A 21,365-nucleotide genomic window follows, 5' to 3' on the forward strand; every position below is an offset into this window, starting at 1 on the left:
GGGTCGGGTGAGCAGGCGTATGGAAAGGTAGTGGGATATATCTCCGCTTTTTTCACACCTTCCTTAGTTCTGGGGTTTTCCTTTTTTCTTTTTCGTGTTTTTCTTGACATTTTTTCTTTTCTTTTTCTTTTCTTCTTTCTTTCCCTTTTTTCCTTTTTCTTTTTTTCCGATCTAGTTATTAGTTCATAAAATGTTAAAACTGAAGCAGTACGAAAATTGCATAACTGTTATGTCGATCATTTTCTTTTTGTACAATTGCTTCTAATAAAAATAAATATTAAAACCCCCCCCCAAAAAAACAATGTATTGCGGCACAGTGGCACTGTGGTCGAGTTGCTGCCTCATAGCGCCAGAGTCCTGCGTTCGATCCTGACTATGGGTGCTGTCTGTGGGGTGTTTGTACCCGTGACTGTGTGGACCTGCTCCAAATGCTCCGTTTTCTTCCCACACTCCAAAGGCATCTGTAAATTGTAAATTGGCCCATCTGTGTAGGATTGTGCAAGTGTACGGGGTGATTGCTGGTCGACGTGGGCTGAAGGGCCTGTTTCCATGCTGTATCTCTAAAGAGAAAACAACATTTAATAGACATTTGGACAGATACATGAATAGGAAAGGTTTAGAGGCATGTGGACCAAACATGTGTAAATGGGGCTAACTTGAAAAACATGGAGGGGCTGTGACAAATGACCTGGTTCCGTGCTGTATGACTCTATGATTAAATTCTGCAAGAAAACACTAAAAAAAACAAGACATTAATCTCCTTATCTGATTAAATACAATGTGCTTTTTTTTTTACCAATCAATAGAGTTAGAAATGTACATGTGAAATAACTCTTAAGAGTTCCTTGGGCTTAATGTGTGTTGAGAAATTAAGTTACCCAACTTTATATAGCAACGTCCTCAGATGTCACTGCTGAGGTATTTGGATTGAGTGCATGCAACCATGTTAGTTGCCTTCCACAGAAAGCCACACCACCCACAGTCACTGCAACATACATAATCATCAGGCTGCAACTCCATGTAATCAAATACAGAGGAATGGAAGATGGCATGCGCTATGATGCGGAGAAACACTTTAGACTTTAGACTGGAGATTCTGGGTGGAGACAGGCCACTCAACCCACTGAATCCACGCCGACCAGCTACCACCCCATACACTAGCACTATCCTGCACACTAGGGAGCGTTTACAATTTTACCGAAGCCACTTAACCTACTAAACTGCATGTCTTTAGAATGTGGGTGGAAACTGGAGTACCCAGAGAAAACCACACAGTCACAGGGAGAACGTGCAAACTCTGCACAGACAGCACCCATGTGGGTCTCTGGCGCTGTAAGGCAGCAACTCTACCGCTCGACAGGTGACTTGGTCATCTATAACCCAGTCCAATTTGTGTTTCATCATGACTACTCTGCTCAGACCATATTGCAACTTGCGTCTAGGCATGGCCCAAAGACCTAAGTTGTAGAATAGCATGATGGTTGTAGGAAGGAAGTTGCTCTTGACTGAGTTGCTCTACTACTGAGCCACTAGTGCAGTCACTGTTCTTTCTCCCTCCATGCTTTCTTCTCGCTCCTTTTCTTTCTCCCTTGGTATCTTTCATCCTCTTGTTGCCCTTCTCCCTCTTCTCTCTCTCCCACCCCCCCTCTCTCTCTCTCTCTCTCTCCCTCCCACTTTCACTCTCCTCTTCTCTTTCTGCTCCCCTCTTTCTCATCCCTCTTTCTTTCTCCTCTCCCTCTCTCCCATTTCCTTCTCTTTCCTCTCTCTCTTTTTCCCTCTCATCCACCCTCCTCTTTCTCCTGTAGAAACAAGGACATGCAGGTGCTGATTTACCAAGGAAAAACAGAAGAAGTGCTGGAGTTATGCCCCTGTCCCACTTAGGAAACCTAAACGGAAACCTCTGGACACTTTGTGCCCCACCCAAGGTTTCCGTGCGGTTTCCGTGCGGTTCCCGGAGGTTTTTGTCAGTCCTGCTTCCACTACCTGCAACCTCCGGGAACCGCACGGAAACCTTGGGTGAGGCACAGTCTCCAGAGGTTTCCCTTCAGGTTTCCTAAGTGGGACAGGGGCATAACTCAGCAAGTCAGGCAGCAACTTGGAGAATAGACAATATTAAAATGAAGAAACGAGGAACTGCAGTGCTGAGCCTGAAGAAGGGTCCTGACCCAATACACCATCTATCCATGTTTTCCAGGGATGATGCCTGACCCACTGAGTTACTCCAGCATTTTTTCTTCTCTTCTTCTCTTTCCTTCCTTTCTCTCTATCTTTAACCTTCCCTTCTTCACATTACCTTTCCTTTTCACCTTCCTTCCTCTCTTTCTTTCACTTTCTCACCCTGTCTCTCCAAGGAGTGGATATAAGATCCTGTCTTCCTGTGATGGGTACAATGCACGGTACTGAGCCCTTGTCTACCTCATGTAAAGGGGGCTCTATGGATGACTAAGTTGCCTGCCCTTGATCCTTCACCGAGAGAGAGAGAGAGAGAGAGAGAGAGAGAGAGAAGAGAGAGAGAGAGAGTGGGAAGAAAGACATAGAGAGGAGAAAGTGTAAGAGAGAAAAGGAGTCAAAGGGAGAGGGGGAAAAGAGAGAGAGGAGAGAGAGAGGAGAGATAGATAGAAGGTGAGAAATAGTGAGAAAAAAGTAATGGGGAAAAAGAGCGAGTAGAGTGTGGGAGAGGAGATGGGGAAGGGAGAGGGGAAAAAAGAGAGTGAGAAAGAGAAAGGATAGAGGGAGAAAAATAGGGAGAGGGAAAGAGAGGGGTGGTGAGAAAGGAAGAGAGGGGAAGAGAGAGAGAGGGGAGAAGGAGAGGGAGGGTGAGCAAAAGAGAGAGGGAAAGAGAGGAAAATAGACAGAGAAAGGGTGAGGGAGACAGAGAGAGAGAGTGAGGTTAAGTGCTTCCAACCCTGTTATTGAACCCACAGCACGAGTGAAAGTTGGCCCTTCCATAAACCGGGGCCAACGTTTGGTCCGCCGTATTTAAGAGTCTTGTCAACACCAGGTTTGGGTGTTGTACTGTTGAGGACATTTGGTTAAAGTTAACATTAAAAAACAACACTCATAAGCATGAAAACATTGCCAGATAAATGAGCAGAAACTGATTGGGTTGAGCTAAACGCCCAGAAACATGCCCAAAGTTGTTGAACGAATGTTTGACCGTGCATGGTTGATTTTCCTCGTCATTGTGCAGATAATATTTCAGGCTGTAAATGTGTCACAGCCATTAAGCAATGTTATTGGTGCTCATTGGAAATCACTGCATGACATAGGTTTATGGTGAGAGGAGAAATATTTAACAAAAACCTGAAGGGCAACTTTTTCAATCAGAGCGTCGTGGGTAAATAGAATGAGAGAAAGGAAAATAATGAGGGAGAAAGGGAGAGCAGAGTGCAAAAGCATAGAGAGATTGGAGTGGGGGAAAGTAGAAAGTCAGAAAGAAAGGGAGAGGGAGAGAGAGAGAGAGAGTTCTATTCAGCCCAACTTGCCATGCAGACCAGAATGTCCCATCTACCATCGTCCCACTTGTCTGCATTTGGTCCACATCCTTTTAAACTTTTTCCTTTCTAAGATGGGGCACCTTGGACAGCTTGGATGAGTCCAAGGCCAATCAGGTAGGGCAGAGAGCACAGGAAAGAGAGGGTAGGGAAAAGAGGAAGTGCAGGTGGTGGAAGAGGTAAGTTACCTAAAATGGAATAATTCAGTTTATACCGTTAAGCTCGTTCTGCGTTGAGCTTGCTTGGAAAGGGATAGAGAAGGGGAATGAGAAAGGGAGGTAAGATCGTAGGGATAGTCAAGAAAGAAAATGAAAAAAAGAGAGGAGAGGGAGAGAAAGAGGGGAGGGGAGAGGAAGCAGAGAATGAAGAGAGAAAAAGATAGGAAAGGAAGAGTGAGAGAGAAAGCGAGGGAGAGAGAGAAAGAGAGGGAGAGAGTGAGAGAAAGAGAGGGAGGAGAGTGTGTGAGAGAAAGGGACAGAGATAACACGAGGGACAGAGGGAGAGGGAGTGTGTGTGTGGGGGGGATGTGTGTATGAGAGGGGAAGAGAGAGAGGAGAGCGTGAGAGCGAGAGGGAAAGAGGGGGGGGGGGGGTATCGGAGAGAGAGAGGAAGAGGGAGGGGGGAGAAAGGGAGAGAAAGAGAGGGAAAGAGAGGGAGAGAGTGCGTGCGAGAGAGGAGTGAGAGAGTCCAAGCAGGAACTGCAACTGGTTAGCTCCGAGCCAGTTTCACAATCGCACACTGGGACAGCGTGTGAGATGAAATCTGATGCAAAGGCAGTAATGTCACTCTGGAGAGAGAGGGGGAAATAATGTGGGAGAGTTTGTCCATTGCCACGCCTGTCAGTGACGCCGCGCCATTGCACAGAATCGGAGAGTGAACCCCGGGTGAACGAACACACGCTATGAGTTGGGTGAAAATAAGAGAGAATCTCAGGCAAAAAAAGGCGCCGCGACTTTGAATGAAGCGATCAAGCCGGATCTCATTAATCCCTCTAGATAATCCCGCTGGATCTAATTCCATGTGATTCCTGCCGTGGACCTCTGGGAGGAGAACTGGAAAGTCAGCAGTATGTGGTATGGAAACTAGAGAGAACTTCTGTGTCCATTTGTTTTGGAAAAACTTTGAGAAGCCAGATCCTTGTACACGTTTGATCAGCTGTGATATCTTGCAGTGTGCGGCTGTTTTCGCTTGGTGAAAGTTCTCTTTACTAGCATTTACTTCGGGGTGATTGGTGGTATTTTGTGTGTTTTCAGGAAAGGAGGGTGATTGTCAGACTCTGCAGGTTGTAATACGCCCGGGTGTTTAGTGAATAGCATGCATTTTTTTTTTAATTTCACGAGAAACCATGTGTGTGTGGGTTGATAGATTGGGAGCGTCAGGCATGAAATCATATCTCTGCTGTCATAGAAGTCACCGCAGCTCTGGACAAACTGGTATTCCATTCCTAGAACATAGAACAGAACTGTAACAGGAACAGGCCTTTCGGCCCACAATGTCTATGCTGAACATCATGCTAAGAAACAAGAGTGTTTTATTGTCATATGTCACGAAACGATAAAAATGAAATTCTTGCTTGCAGCAGCACAACAGACATGTAAACAAAGTACCCACTGTAAACACCAATAATAAACAACAACAAATGTCCAGTAAATATATATATATATATATTGTTGTTTTTTATGTTGTTCCAATCGGTGACGTCTAGGGTCAGAACCCTCCTTCGGTTTTATATTTATATATATATATGTAACAAAATCTCAAAATCTAACAAAACATATTTTCTGGAGATAGGCACAAAATGTTGGAGTAACTCGGCGAGTCAGGCAGTATCTCTGGAGAAAGGAATATAATAGATGATATTTTGGATCAGAACCCTTCTTCAGACAATATATATATTTTGGGGTCAGAATTCTTCTTCAGACAATGTGTGTGTATAGATATATATATATATTTGTATATATCCGTATATCTGTACATCTGTGTATAAATATATATATATTGTCTGCCTGACCCAACGAGTTACTCCAGCATTTTGTGTCAATCTTTGGTATAGATCAGCATCTGCAGTTCCTTCCCATGCACCCCTATCTATATATAAAACAAACAAACAAACACACAAATAAACAAACAATAATAGTGCAAAGTCAAAAATAATGTCCGCAAGCCAGATGTAGAAACAAAGCATTGCAGAAGCTGGTTTACCAAAGATAAACATAAGGTGCTGAAGTAACTCAGTGGGTCAGGCACCAACTCTGGAGAAAATGGATAGGTGACGATTTGGGTCAAGACCCTTCTTCAGACTAGTTTCGTCTGCCTGCATGTGATCCATATCCATCCATTCACTGTATATCCATCTAAAAGCCTCTTAAACATGACTATGGTATCTGCCTCCACCACCACCCCTGGCAGAATGTTCAGGGCACCTACCACCCTCTGTGCAAATGAACCTTGTCCCACACATAGTCGTAATCATAGAAGTAGTTGTGGAAACAGGCCCTGCAGCCTAACATGTTCGTACCGACGAAGGCACCTCATCTACACTAGTCCTACTTGTCCACTTGTAAATCTCTAATCCTTTCCTATCCAAGGAATCTCCTTTAAACTTTCCCCCTCTCAGCTTAAAGCTGTCACAAATCCTCCATCTCTTAGCCTGTTGCCCAGCAGGTTAAATTGTCTCAAGAAGACAGAGTTTTAGATGTAACAAGAGTTTCTGTCTCTTAAATGAAAACCAATCTCCACTCCATTTAGGAACAGTTTCTTCCCAACAATCTTCAGGCTCTTAAACACTGCGAACGCCAGCTAAACTATGTACAATCAACTGTCTTGGTTGCACAAGAGACTTTGGGCTTTTATTTTACACTAATATTACTTACTTCTTTTAATTTATCATTATTTTTTGTTTATTGTGTTATCTATGAGTACAGTAAACCCTTGTTATAATGGACAGTGGGGAGGGGAGTTTGTCCGTTATTGCCGATAGTTCGCAGTAACCGAGTAAAGTAACACCGAATAATAATCATTGCATAAATAGTAGAAACAAAGAACTGCGGATGCTGGTTAATACACAAAAGAACACAAAGTGCTGGAGTGGAAGGGAAGGGGGGAGAGGGGGTTGGTTGTGGGGGATAAAGGGGGCAGGTTAGTGTGAGGTTACTAAATATTGGAGAATTCAATGTTCACTCCGCTGTGTTGTAAGCTACCCAAGAGGAATATGAGGCACTGTTCCTCCAGTTGGCATGAGGCTAGTCCAATCTGAGTGTGTGCATGAATTGTTTTTAAATTATGCCTCCTGTTTACTAACCTCTGCCTCAGAGAAAGGATTGCATTGCTGAGGAGATGAAGCTTTTGCTTCAGCAGAGAACATTGCTGTGTCAGAGGGTGACTTTGAAATAGAAGGTTTCAGAAATGAATGAAGGCTTCTGATGGAGAAATGGGACAGTCACTTATTTTCAGTGGCAAGAGGGTAATTTTACAGTCGAGCCCAGTGGTAGAATGTGTGGGAGGGATCTGCAGATGCTGGTTTACACTGAAGATAGACCCAAATTGCTGGAGTAACTCAGCGGGTCAGCCAGCATCTCTGGAGAAAAGGAATAGGTGACGTTTCAGGTCAAGACCCTTCTTCAGATCTGTAATGAATGCACTGGACTTTTTGTTTTCCAAAGAGTCATAAACTGGTACAGAACAGAACCATGCCCTCTGACCCACCAAGTGTAGCTATCTACATTGAACCCATTGCAGCGAAATTTGTAAAATTGTAAAAATGAAGCCCGGGTTACAAGTTGCCCTCGGAAGTCCTGATGTGGGTGGGATCAGCGGCCACCCGCAGGGACGAGACGCCGCTCTCCCGGCAGCCTCGCAGAAACACGAGCCGCGGAAATGCCATATGTCCGCCTTATTTGATGAGAAGAGCACAGATATATCAATAGAGTGGAGAAGGTTTCAGAAATGGGGAGGGACCAGGCCATTCAAGCCTTTGATCCCACATCCCAGAGATCGGCTGCCTCACCCAGTCTAGGCACCGCATTTTCTGGGGGAGTTCTGGGGGCGATTTCAAATGCACTCTTGTAATTTTGTCCAGTTGACAGGAGGTGCCGGATCACCAGTTGCCGGAAAATCGGTGGTGGACCTGTACTAGTGCATAATAGCGATATGCAATGCAGTGTAGGGGCAAGATTACTGAATCCGCAGCAGAGATTTAAGCAACTTATCCAGAAATGTACACCAGAAATGGAAAGACAACGTGTTAGATAAGGAGGGAAGCAGAGAAGAGGTGCAAATCGTGAAGCCAGAGGAAGGAATGCAGGTGGAAGGGGATGGGAGGGAGATGAGATGGAAGGAGAAAAAGTGGGGGGAAATCCTGGTGGGGCACAGGGAAGGGAGGCACTTGGAAGGGAAAATAAATAAATGTGGGATTTGTTAGTGGGATAGTTACCTAACATTAGAGATAGCCTGAGTTTGTTTTCCTTGTGGCACAGGAGGCTCTGGGAATGTGGGTCATAATTGTAGGGATGTGGGGATGGGCAGTAGATGCCAATACAGTAAACCCCCGCAATACCGGACCTCCATATAACAGATTGTGGTTATAGGGGATCAAGGCACCCATTGCACTGCCCCCACTTCCTCCAATGGGATGACGTGAGATGGCGTCACGCAACGGTTGCGTGAGCGAGCAGCACGAAGGCGGCGTGAGTACCGGGCCCGTCCCCGGCGCACCGCATGTTGAGCCGGGAGCTCTGCGGCTTCCCGGCCTGGGAATTTCCACTGGTTTAAACCCCACCCTCCCCATCGTGGCATTCCTTCCCTCCCAGCCTTGGGCCAAACTTTACCCTCACTTCACTCCGTCACAGCGGACAGTTGGCAATAACGGACACCAACCTCCCCCCATGTGGCCCGTTATAGTGAGGGGAGAAAGAAAGAAAGAAGGAAAGAAAGAAAGGGAAGAAAGGAAGGAAGGAAGGAAGGAAGGAAGGAAGGAAGGAAGGAAGGAAGGAAGAAGGAAGGAAGGAAGGAAGGAAGGAAAAGAAAGGAAGGAAGGAAGGAAGGAAAGGAAGGAAGGAAGGAGGAAGGAAGGAAGGAAGGAAGGAAGGAAGGAAGGAAGGAAGGAAGGAAGGAAAGGAAGGAAGGAAGGAGGGAAGGAAGGAAGAAAGAAAGAAAGGAAGGAAGGAAGGAAGAAAGGAAGAAAGAAAAAGAAGAAGGAAAGGAAGAAAGGAAGAAAGGAAAATACTTTTCTGTATATTGTTATTGTTCCCTCTTGCCCAACAGTATTGGCAGAAGGAGTGGGATCATTAAGATTTCTCTTTTAGCGGGCAGAGTCTAGAGAGCCAAGATTCAAGAGTGTTTTATTGGCATATGTGCTGAAAATGAAACTCTGCAGTTTTTATTTGCAGCATTAGCAGCACACCAAAGATGTAATCATGTACAGTCTTCCCACTGACTGGTTATTACACAGCGAAAACATTTCAGTTCCTCGGTACACGTGACAATAAACTAAACTAAACTAAATGACAGGTTTGTAATCAGTAATCAGTCGATAATATAGTTAACATACAAAAAATAATTCAATAAGATGCAATGTTGTGCAAAACACACAAGGCCAAAGTCCCTAGTGCAACCCAAGCAGTTGGTAGTTCAGAGTTTAGTTGGTGTTTGTGGTGGACATTTGTGTGAGTGTAATCTTTAAGCAGTGAACAGTCTGAAAACTCATCCCATTCAGTCGCCCATATATTGGTGGCATCTTGGACATTGTGGCACCTCAAAAGTTCAAGAGTATTTAAATATCATCTGCACCAGAACGGAACAATAACAATTCTCACTAGCTGCAGCTTTAGCGTCATCGAGTCATACAGCACTGAAAAAAGGCCTTTCGGCCCAACTTGTCCCTGACGACCAGAATGCCCCGACTACACAAATCACATTTGCCTGCATTTGGCCCATATTCCTCTAAACCTTTCCTATCCATGTACCTGTCCAAATGTCTTTTAAATGCTGTTATAGTACCTTCCTGAACCACCTTCTCTGGCAGCTCATTCCATATTCCAAACGTTGCCCCTCAGATTCCGAATAAATCTTTCTCGTCTCAACTTAAACCTCTGGCCTCTGGGTTTTGATTCACCTACTCTGGGTAAAAGACTTTGCGCATTTAGCCTAGCCATTCCTCCCATGATCTTATACACCTCAATAAGATCACCCCTGCGCTCCAAGGAATAATGTCCTAGCCTGCTCATCCTCTCCCTACAGCTCAGGCCCTCGAGCCCTGGCAACATCATTGTAAATCTTCTTTGTACCCTGGTTTAAAAACATCTTTCCTATAGCCAGGGTGACCAAATCTGAACCCCTCTTGTTTTTATACATCTCTATAAGATCACTCCTCAGTCTTCTGCACTACAAGGAATAAAGAATTAGTCTGCCCAACCCCTCATCGAGTATTAGCATAGAAACAGGCCTTTCGGCCCAACTTGGCCATGCCGACCAAGATACCCTTGTAGTTCAGGCTCTCGATCTCTGGCAACGTCTACAGAAATGTTCTCTGCATTCTTTCCAGGATATTAATGCAACAAATCAACAGACGAATGTACAATAATATATCATAGAGTAGATTATCAGTAATAATAGGCAAACAGACCACATTAGTGCAAACTGAAGTACAAAGTGCAACCAAATCAAAGTCCATTGTACACTGTAACTGTGTTTCCTTTATTCACTTTCTCTCGATCTCAGCCTGCTGCCAAGAATTGCTGGCACATGAGGAGTAAGTCGGACATCCGTGCTTTTGGAACTCTACACACATGGACCCCGACAGGTACAGGGACCCCAACTATTCTTTCAGGTGAGGTAGAGGTTCACTTGCACCTCCTTCAACCTCATCCACTGTATCCGTTGTTCCAGGAGTGGTCTATATATCGGCGAGACCAAGCATAGAATGGGTGATCGTTCCGTTGAACACCTTTGCTCCAGGGCCGGCCTTAGGAGGTGCGGGGCCCAATTGGGAGCCATCGGTCCAATAGGCTTAAGGCCGGCTCTGCTTTGTTCAGTCTGCCTTGGCCTACAGGGGCTCCCGGTTGCCGAACACTTTAACTCCTCTTTCCATTCCCTCACTGACCTTTCTGTCCCAGGCCCCCTCCACTATCAGAGTGAGGCCAAACATAAATTGGAGGAATGGCACCTTATATTTTGTTTGGTCAGCTTACAACCCAGCGGTATGAATATTGATATCTCTACTTTCAAGTAAGCCTTACATCCTCTCTCTCTCCGTCCCACCCCCACCCTAGTCGTCGTACTTGTTTCACTGTCACATTGTTGAGTTTCACCGTGTGTATAACTCATTATCACCTACCCCACAGCCAACAATGGATCATTGTGGGTTCCACCTTTCCTTGATCATCTTAGCTTTCATATCTTTCATTCATTTGTTCTATTTACCTTCTATATCTCTCGTTTTCCTTTCCCAGACTCAGTCTGAAGCAGGGATTTGACCCTAAACGTCACATATTCCTCTTCTACCCACTGAGTTGCTCCAGCATTTTGTGTCTATCCTTGTGGTTTAAATGAGATGGATTGGCCCAGTGGAAAGGTTGGGGCTGGCGTTACAAACCTTGCTTTATTAATGCCTGTTCACATGGAGAATGTGTCTGAAAGATTGGCCATGCAGTCGAGATTTTTTTTGCATGCACTGAAGAAGGATGTGTGGGAATTTCATTGCGTGAGTTGTAAAAGATAAGGAAAGGTAAACGAATGTTATCAGTTTAATACAAGCATTTTAATTATAATGATTGATGTGATCAGCTGCAAAAATCAACCTTCTTTCTATTCCATGAATTTCATCGTACAGTGGTGGAGTTGCTGCCTTACAGCGCCTGAGACCAAGGTTCGATCCTGACTTTGGGTGCAGTCCGTACAGACCGCGGAGGATTTCTCAGGGTGCTCCGGTTTCCTCCCACAATCCAAAGATGTGTAGTTTGTAGGTTAATTGGCTTCTGTAAATTGTCCCTAGTGTAGGATGAAACTAGTGTACAGGCTAGAGGTTGGTTAGAGTGGACTCGGTGGGCCAAAGGGTCTGTTTCCACAATGTATCTCTAAACTAAACTAAACTAATTACTCTGTAACGCCTCACAATACTGCTATCGTATTTCAACCTGAATATTGTTTGTAATTAGACGACATAGATTTCCTGCTATTTCTATAAAACCATCCGTACAGGGGGCATCCTCCGCTGCTGCTCTGCGGGTGTCAGATGTTATGGGGAGAAAGCAGGGGAATGGGGTTGATGCGGAAAGATAGATCAGCCATGATTGAATGGCAGAGCAGACTTGATGGGCCGAATGGCCTAATTTTGCCATCTTCTCCAAGACTTTCTTGGCAGGTCTCTCTCAATATTCCCTGACTTTAGTGGTGTAGTGAGCTGGCACAGCGGCACTGCAGGTTGAGCCGCTGCCTCACAGCAGCAAAGGCCCAGGTTCAATCCTGGCCTCCATTGTTGTTTGTGTGGAGTTTGCATGTGATTGCGTGGGTTTCCTCCGGGTGCTCCGGATTCCTCCCATAGACGTGGGGGTTTGTAGGTTAATTGCCCCAAGCGTGCAGGGAGTGGATGTACAAGTGAGATAACATGGAACTAGTGAGAACGGGAGATGGATGGTCGGCATGGACTCAGTGGGTCGAGGGGCCTGTTTCCATGCTGTATCTTTCAATGAATGAATAATTCAATCTACCAGTCAACCAAAACACTATTTGCATCCTTGTATCCCTCTTGTTATCACACCTTCCCCTGCCAACAATGGGACGTTATAGGCTTCACCCTTCCTGTTATCTGTTGCCAGACTTATCTTGCCTCCAGTTTATTTCTCCGCCTGCCCCCGCTGACCCCCTCCACCCTCCCTCACCCCCATGCAGTCTGAAGAAGAATTCCGACCCGGAATGTCACCTATTCCATTTCCTTTTCTCCAGAGATGCTGCCCGACCCTCTGAGTTACTCCAGCATTTTATGTCTATCTTAGGTATAAACCGGCAACTGCAGTTCCTTCCTCTACAAATCTCTTTGCCTTCTTCCGTGTCTGAAGAAGGGTTCTGACCCAAAACGTCAACTATCTTCTAGGTCAGGCTCATTTGATATGAAGAGCACAATGGGTGGTTAGGATGGAGGAGGTTTCACAAATGGGAACGGACCATGCCATGAAAGCCTTTGATAACAAAAATGAAAATGTATAGGTGTGTCTATGCTGTGCTGAGAGACTGATGTTGGCATCTAACTTCATACACAGAGGGGCTTTGATTCAAGTTAGTTGTAAGCAGCAGAGTTTTGGTTGGATGCAAGAAACTGCAAGAAACTGGATACAAGAAACATTGGGTTTATACCAACGATAAACCCAAAGTGCTGGAGTAACTCAGTGGGTCAAGCAGCATCTCTGGTGAACATGGATCGCTGACGTTTGGAGTCAGGACCCTTTCTTTCAGACTGTTTGTGCCCGTGGGGCAGGGGGAAAAGAAAGTTGGAAGACAAATGGGGGAAGAACAAAGCCTGGCAATTGATAGGTAGATACAGGTGAAGAGATTTATAAGAAGATGGTTGTGATATTTGGAAGTCCACCAGCCCAGTCCTAGGACGTGATTTCAAGGACTTCAAGCACGTTCTCGGCCCATCCATGAGATCAGAAGTCTGAGTGTTCACTGATGATACATAGTGGTGTAGCTCTGGACTTGGTGCCTTACTGCACCAGAGACCCGGGTGCGATCCTGACTACAAGTGCTGTCTGTATGGAGTTTGCACATTCTCCCTGTGAATGCATTGGTTTTGCTCTGGGTGTTCCGGTTTCCTCCCACAGTCCAAGGACATATTGGTTTGTATAGGACAGTGCGTAGTAGTGTGTGTAGGACAGAACTAGTGTAAGGGGTGATCGCTGATTGGCGCGGTCTCTGAGGGCCAAAGGGCCTGTTTCCACGCTGTATCTCTGAAGTCGAAAGTCTAAACTTTCTTTTCCATTTGTATCTGCTTAGGTACTAAAGCAGTTCACGTTTGCATAAAGCAAAACTTAGATTACATTTAGGCAAATAATATTTGTGTCCATCTCCAATAGCAGAGAATCAGCTTCGGATACCAGCATCCATAGTTCCTTGTATCTCCAAACAACCTTCCTTGTCGCTCAGCAACCCAGCATTTATCAAATTGACATTATTCCGATTCCCCCATTGATTCAATCCATTTCATCATCCTTCCTGACTGCGAATACCAGACGATATGGAGTATAAATTACGATGTTACTTTAGACTTTAGTGATACAGTGCAGAATCTCACCCTGTACAGTAGTTCTGTCCTACACACAAGGGATCATTTATAGTTTTTACCAAAACCAATTAAACCTTTGGAATGTGGGAGTAAACTGGAGCAGGGAGAATGTACAAACTCCGTACAGATCGCACCCATGGTCAGGATCGAACCTGAGTCCCTGGTGCAGCAAAGCGGCAGTTCCACCGCTGCACCGCTGCACCGCCCTCGATGTGCCGAACGGCCTAATTCTGATGCTATAATTTATGAGCATATGAACCCCACCTCCTTCACCAAGCTTTTGTTCAGAGAGTCATAGAGTTATACAGCACAGAAACAGGCCATATGGCCTAACTAATCCAGATGGCCAAGATGCCCCATCTACACTAGTCCCACTTTCCTAAATTTGGCCATATCCACAGAAAGCTTTTTTATTCAATACACACTAACAAAATAAGTAGTATCTATGCAGTAATGTATCAAGTCTTTGAGTTGTCCCTGCAATCCAGTGTTTCAAACAATGATGTACTTTTGGAGGTCAGTCATTTCTAGTGGATGGGATTAGTCAGCATTTGTAACATAGTCATATCCCACACACAGCAAATGAAGGAGAAAACATTATACTTAGTTTCTGATTATGGGTGGAACGTTGTACAGGGCGGCCAAAGGATGCTCTGCTTAGTTTAGTTTAGTTTAGAGATATGGGGGTGGTGGTGATGGTGGCGGAAGCATCTATGCTAGTGGTGTGTGAGTCTCTTAGATAGGCACATGGATATGTGGGGAATGGAGGGATATGGATCACGTGCGGGCTGAGGAGATTAGTTTACCGTGGTATCATGTTCGGCATGGATTTGTGGATCAAATCCCATGCTGTACATTTCTAATGCTCTATGTTCTCCATCCCTCCAATACATTTAATTCTCTGTCCAGTTTTGTGTCGCCATCAATTCCCACTCCGAACCCGCCCTTTCTAGCTTCCTGCACTGTTGCAAATAGGACCAATTTCACTGGCACATCACAGCTTGCTGTATCCAATTGCAAATAAACCGCTTTTTGGATGTAAATGTTAACAATTTTGTCTACATTTTGATCGAAAGATAGCTGGAAAGGATTCAGAAAAGATATACTGTACGAGGCTGTTGCAAGGATGGAAGGGCCTGAGCTATAGGGAGAGGTTGAGCAGGCTAGGACTTTATTCCTGGGCACGCAGGAGAATGAGGAGGGATCTTATAGAGGTGTACAAAATCATGAGGCGAATAGATGGGGTAAACACACAGAGTCTTTAACCCAGAGTAGTGGAATTGAGAAGCAGAGGTTATAGGTTTAAGGTGAGGGGGTGGGGGGGGAGATTTAATTGGAACCTGAGGAGAAACATTTTTACACAAAGAATGGTAGGTGTATGGAACAAGCTGCCAGATGAGGTACTTGAAGCAGGGATTATCACAACATTTAAGAAATGTTTAGACAGTTACAGGACTAGGACAGGTTTAGAGGGTTATGGGCCAAATGCAGGCGGATAGGACTAGTGCAGATGGGACATGTTGGTCGGCGTGGGCAAGTTGGGCCGATTGGCCTGTTTCCATGCTGCATGACTATGACTCTATGAGATCAACATCTGCAGTGGTTGAAGGACTATCTAGTAAATGAAGATCTGGGCAGGGTCTGCCACAACCGGTTAAGTGAATAAAATAAAACGATGCTCCGACATCAAGCAATATGAAAACAAACCCAGTCTCTCCTCATAACTGAGACATTCCATCCTAGGCAAAGTCCCGGCGAATGCCCTCTGCTAATCCTGCAGTTTAATCCTCACAAGTACCCAATTTATAGATGGTCTCAGCTATCCATTCAGCGGTGGAGACTATCTTTCAGTGCCCGCACATGGCCCCAAGAAATGAAATGGAGAAATAAGAACTTGCATTTTAATGCTGCAGTAAAAGATATAAACGGCCACATGTATTTGTGCAAGGTATAGACAGGGTAGACATACTGTAGATGGGGAGGCACAGTGGCACAGCGGTAGAGTTGCTGCAGCACAGCGCCAGAGTTTGTACGTCCTCCCCTTGACCGCGTGGGTTTTCTCCGGGTGCTCCGGTTTCATCCCACATTCCAAAGATATGTAAAGGGCCTGTCCCACTTGGGCGTCATTTGCGCGTAATTTCTGCGACATAATTTACGCATTACGCGCGCATGGTGCGTGGTGAAGTAGGCAGTGACGTGCAGTCGCGCGCGGCGCCCCAGGATTTTGGGATGTACAAAATCTTCACTCGCCATCTGCGTGAAACGCAAATGACGCCCAAGTGGGACAGGCCCTTAAGTTTGTAGGTTAATTGGTTTCTGTAAATTGTCCCTAGTGTGTAGGATAGAACAAGTGTACGGGTGATAGTTGGGCAGTATAGACTTGGTGGGGTGTAGAGCCTGTTTCTACACTGCATCTCTAAAATTAACCGTCAGTAACTTTGTTTCCCAGGGTGGAAATATCTAATACCAGAGGGCATAGCTACAAGGTGACAGTGAGAATGTTTAATGGAAATGCATGGGAACCATTGCCAGGGGTGGTGGTGGAGGCAGATACGATAGTGAGGTTTAAAAGGCTTTTAGATAGGTACATGGAAGTGCTGGGCACAGAGGGATATAGATTATGAACAGACAGATGAGTTCAGTTTAAGGACGGCACAGATATCGTGCACCGAAGGGCCCGGTCCTGTGCCATAATGTTCAATGGATAATGTTCAATGGATAAACTTGAAAGAGAACCATGGATATGAGTCAACAGATATCCTTTCAAGCAAAAAACATAGAACATCACATCAGCTACCAGGAGAGGTAGTGGGAGGCAGATACAATGACAATATTTAAGAAGCATTTGGACAAGTACCGGTCACTTCCTGAAGATGAATCAAAGTCAGGAAAAGCCTAGGTTTTATGAGGTCTAACCAGCAACCACAGCCCAACACCAGACCACAAGCAAACATAGTCATAGAATTGCACAGCACAGAAGTGGGCCCTTCGATCCAACTCATCCATCCTGACCATGATTCCTATCTATGCTAATCCACTTTGCCCACATTAGGCCTACACTCCTTATTTATGCAAGGACTTGTCTAAAGGACAGCTTGAAATTGATGGGCGGAAGGATCTGTTTCTCTGCTGTGCTACTCTATTACAGGACATCTCAGCAAATGGCAGCACAGTGGCGCAGCGGTAACGTTGCTGCATCACACTGCCAGAGACCCGGATTCGATCCTGACCTCAGGTACTGTCTGCACGAAGTTTGTATGTTCTCTCTGTGACCATGTGGCTTTTCTCTGAATGCTCTGGTTTCCTCCCACACACCAAAGACATACAGGTTTGTAGGCTAATTGGCTTTGGTAGAATTATAAAAGTGTCACTGGTGTGCAGGATAGTGCTAGTGCACGGGGTGGTCACTGGTTGGCATGGACACAGTGGGCCAAAGGCCTGTTTCCACGCTGTATCTCTAAAGTATAAAGCATTCTTGTGGTACCAGAACGTTCATGGTGCAGAGATGAAAGCCCTATATTCTCAGATTTCCCATTGACTATTTAGAAGTCTTAGGGGCCGGAAGGATCCACAGAACTGTATAAGGTTATGAGGGGAATAGATGGAGAATATAATGCAGAGTCTTTTCCCCAGGAATCAACAACTAGCAGACATAGGTTAATGGCAAAATAGAAAAAAATTGATAGGAACCTGAAGGGCAACTTTTTCACTCAGAGGGTGTGTGGGTATATGGAATGAGCTATCAGAGGAGGTCGTAAAGGTTTAGAGGGCAATGGGCCAAAAGTAGACAAATGGGACATCTTGGTCGGTATGGGTTGGTTGGGTCACTGGCCCAGTATTATATGACTCTATGAATGTATATAGGAATGCAGAGATGAGATTACAGTGATACCTGCTGTGATTTTATTGAGTGGCAGCAGAAGATTGGAAGGGCCAAATGGCGTACTCTTGGTATAGACACAAGGGACTATAGATGCTGGTTAATACACAAAAGGACTGGTGTAGCTCAGCGGGTCAGGCAGCATCTCTGAAGAACATGGATAGGTGACGTTACGGGTTAAGATTCTTCTTCAAACTTTACTCTTTGGAATTTAGAAGAGTCTTGGCAAACTCTTGGTCTTGATTCATATGTTTGTTTCTAGGAGGGAGGCAGTGGAATGGATACACCAAGATCATTGTATGCAGATTGTTAATGGCATAGATGGAGAATGTTTAAATATTTGATGTTATTTGAGACGTTGTGTAGTCAGTCATGCCATGGTGATGCTCATCTGATACAGAAACTGACACTAGACCGCCACACATTCATGCACAGCCCTATATTCACACGCAATCCCAATCCAACGTAATTATACACACACAAAATCACATTCGTACTTACTGTCACACTCACACATTTGCATTCACACATGCAAATTCACCAACAACTAGAAGGCACAGTTTCAGAAGCATGTGGCACCCATTGAATCCTTCCTGTTCCAATTTCCTATTAAAATACCAGCGAGCAGAGCTCTAAGGTGAGAGGGACAAGTATATACAATTATGAGAGGCATGGATGGGGTAGACAGTCATAATCTTTTTCCCAGGGTGGAAATGACAAAGACTAGCAGGCACTGCTTTAATGTGAGAGGGACAGGGTTTAAAGGAGATATGGAGGACAACATTTTAATACAGTGAGTGCCTGGAACACACTGCCAGGATTGGTGGTTGAAGCAGATATATTACTGGCATTTAAAAGACTTGGGTAGAGTGGATGTAGAGAGGATGTTTTCCACAACTGGGAGAGTCTAGGACTAGAGGTCATAACCTCTGAATTAAAGGGCATTCTTTTAGGAAGGAGATGAGGAGGAATTTCTTTAGTCAGAAGGTGGTGAATCTGTGGAATTATTTTCCACAGAATGTTGTGGAGGCAAGGTCAGTGGGTATATTTAAGGCAGAGATAGATAGATTCTTGATCAGTATGGGTGTCAGAGGTTATGGGGAGAAGGCAGGAGAATGGGGTTAGGAGGGAGAGATGGATCAGCCATGATTGAATGCCGGAGTAGACCTTGTGGGCCGAATGGCCTAATTCTACTCCTATGACATGATCTTATGGGCTTTTCGATAGGCACATGGCTATGCCGGGAATGGATATGGATTATGTGCGGGTAGATAAGTGATGGTCTTGGCATCATGTTCAGCACAGATATTGTGGGCTGAAGGGATTGTTCTTTTCTGTTTTTCGATGTTCAGAGCTGCTGAGTCATTGAATGAATCTGAGAATGAGATCGGCAGATTATGAAATCAAGCGTTGCGATGACAGGGCAGAAATTTGGAGCTGAGGTCAAGTCAATGGGCAAGGGGCAAGAGATCAGCCACGATCCTAGTGCATGGTACAGCATATCCAACAGGCTGAATGGCCCACCCCTCTCTCCATTGTGTAGAAATCCACTTGTTTGCCTTTCAGAGTTCTCATTGATCGAGATCACATTCTTAAAAAGCAAAACAAGTGATTGCTAGAGTATTGTGTGCCATTAACCGCAACTTTCTGGAATGAAACCCTTCTTGTTTAATGTTTCAGATGTGCCTTATCTTGATGGAACACTGGCCACATTGTTGACACTAAATGGACGACCTTGACTTCGAAACAATGGAGGAGGTGTTTGCAAACCTTTCTGATTTGACTGGCGGCCTCAACAAAACCTGTTCCTTAAACAAGGGCTTCCAGTTTTATTATCTGCCCATCATGTACATTATCGTCTTTGTCACCGGATTCATCGGCAACAGTGTTGCTCTCTGGATGTTCATCTTTCACATGAGACCTTGGAGCAGCATCACCATCTACATGTTCAACCTCGTCCTGGCTGACCTCTTCTACGTCTTCTCCTTGCCCATCCTAATCTTCTACTACTTCAACAAAACCGACTGGATCTTCGGCGAGCTCCTGTGCAAGCTTCAGCGGTTCATCTTCCACGTGAACCTGTACGGCAGCATCCTGTTCCTGACCTGCATCAGCGTCCACAGGTACACGGGAGTTGTCCACCCCATGAAGTCGCTGGGCAGGCTGAAGAAGAAGTCGGCCACCATTGTGTGCGTGTGCGTGTGGATTACCGTCATGGCCGGCATCTCCCCCATACTTTACTTCTCCAGAACGGGGCTGAGAAGAAACAAAACCAACACCTGTTACGACACCACGTCTAAGGAGCTCCTGGAAACCTACTTCATCTACAGCATGAGCACCACCTTCTTTGGATTCTGCATCCCCTTTGCCACCATCTTGGTCTGCTACGGTTTCATAGTGAAGGCACTGATATCAAACGACATGAAGACTCCACTCCGGGGCAAGTCCGTGCGTCTGGTCATCATTGTGCTGGCCGTCTTCGCCATCTCCTACCTGCCCTTCCACGTCATGAAGAACCTCAACCTTCAGTCCAGACTCTATTACCAAGGGCTAGACACTTGCGAGTGGAACCGAAGGGTCTACGCCACGTATCAAGTGACCAGAGGTCTGGCCAGCCTCAACAGTTGCGTGGACCCTATCCTGTACTTCCTGGCAGGAGATACATTCAGGAGGAGGTTCACAAACGCTGCCAGTAGGTTCATGACTCGACGGAGCGAACTCTCTATGCAGTTCAGGAGTGAAGACAGTCCACTCCAGCCTGTGTCAAATATTTCACAGAATGGAGACACTTCCTTGTAAACCTGTTTTTTGTAGGCAGTGAATTGTGTGACCGTGTAGGTTTGGAGGGCACAGTAAATTATTACACTTGAGACTTAAACTCTATAGGAAACGATGATACGTGAAATGTCCAGGAATTAAATGTTCGTGCTCGCAATCTTTACGGAAGTATTCTGTTTCAAAATTAATCTCCACTGGAAATGTTTAGACTTTATACAGCGCGGAACCATGCCCTTTGACCCACCAAGTCCGTGACGACCCGCAATCACGCCTTGTATCTTGTACACTGTGGACGTAGTCATGTATAGTCTTTCCACTGACTGGATAGCACACAACAAAAAGCATTTCACTGTACCTCGGTACACGTGACAATAAACGAAACTAAACCCCATACATTAGTTTTATTCTACAAATTTGTGATACACATCTACACACACCACACCCTATCTATTCCCTTCGTGATCTTGTACAGCCAAGATCACTCCTCGGGCTCCTGCGTTCCAAGGAATAAAGTCTTCGCCTGACTTCAGTCGGAAACACAAGTCTCCTGTGTCTCTTTCTTTCTCTTGTTTTCTCCATCCCCTCCCCCTTCCCAGTTCTCCCACTAGTCTTACTGTCTCCGCCTACATTCTATCTCTGTCCCGCCCCTTCCCCGACATCAGTCTGAAGAAGGGTCTCGACCCGAAACGGCGCCCATTCCTTCTCTCCAGTGATGCTGCCTGTCCCTAGGGGGGCAGTCAAAAGTCTTCCCCAGTGGTGCAGCCATGGAGTTGCGGCCTCACAGTGCCAGAGACCCGTGTTCGATCCTGACTATGGGTGCTGTTGGTACGGAGATTGTATGTTCCCCCAGCGACTGCATGAGTTTCCTCTGGTTGCACCAGTTTGCTCCCACATTCCAAAGACGTGTAGGTCTGTAGGTTAATTGCCTTATGCAAAA

At 45.4% G+C, this 21,365-nt stretch overlaps 1 protein-coding gene across 8 annotated transcripts; it reads left to right on the forward strand.

Annotated features, from left to right (window-relative positions):
* Window positions 1-4,124: 4,124 nt before the first annotated feature.
* LOC129703379 (P2Y purinoceptor 1-like) lies at window positions 4,125-20,819 on the forward strand. Of its 8 annotated transcripts, none has more exons than XM_055645754.1 (4): window positions 4,152-4,567; window positions 10,212-10,320; window positions 16,823-17,005; window positions 19,331-20,819. In XM_055645754.1, the coding sequence occupies exon 4, from the start codon at window positions 19,376-19,378 to the stop codon at window positions 20,447-20,449; it is 1,074 nt and encodes a 357-aa protein (XP_055501729.1). In that variant the 5' UTR covers window positions 4,152-4,567; window positions 10,212-10,320; window positions 16,823-17,005; window positions 19,331-19,375; the 3' UTR covers window positions 20,450-20,819. The 8 variants fall into 8 exon arrangements, 7 of the variants coding, with proteins under 7 accessions (XP_055501729.1, XP_055501731.1, XP_055501732.1 ...); XM_055645756.1 differs by having other exon boundaries at window positions 16,919-17,005; XM_055645757.1 differs by having other exon boundaries at window positions 10,212-10,293; window positions 16,919-17,005.
* The last annotated feature ends 546 nt before the right edge of the window (window positions 20,820-21,365 follow it).

The sequence above is a fragment of the Leucoraja erinacea genome, chromosome 14 (assembly GCF_028641065.1).
Source record: "Leucoraja erinacea ecotype New England chromosome 14, Leri_hhj_1, whole genome shotgun sequence".
In the NCBI taxonomy this organism is placed as follows: domain Eukaryota; kingdom Metazoa; phylum Chordata; class Chondrichthyes; order Rajiformes; family Rajidae; genus Leucoraja; species Leucoraja erinaceus.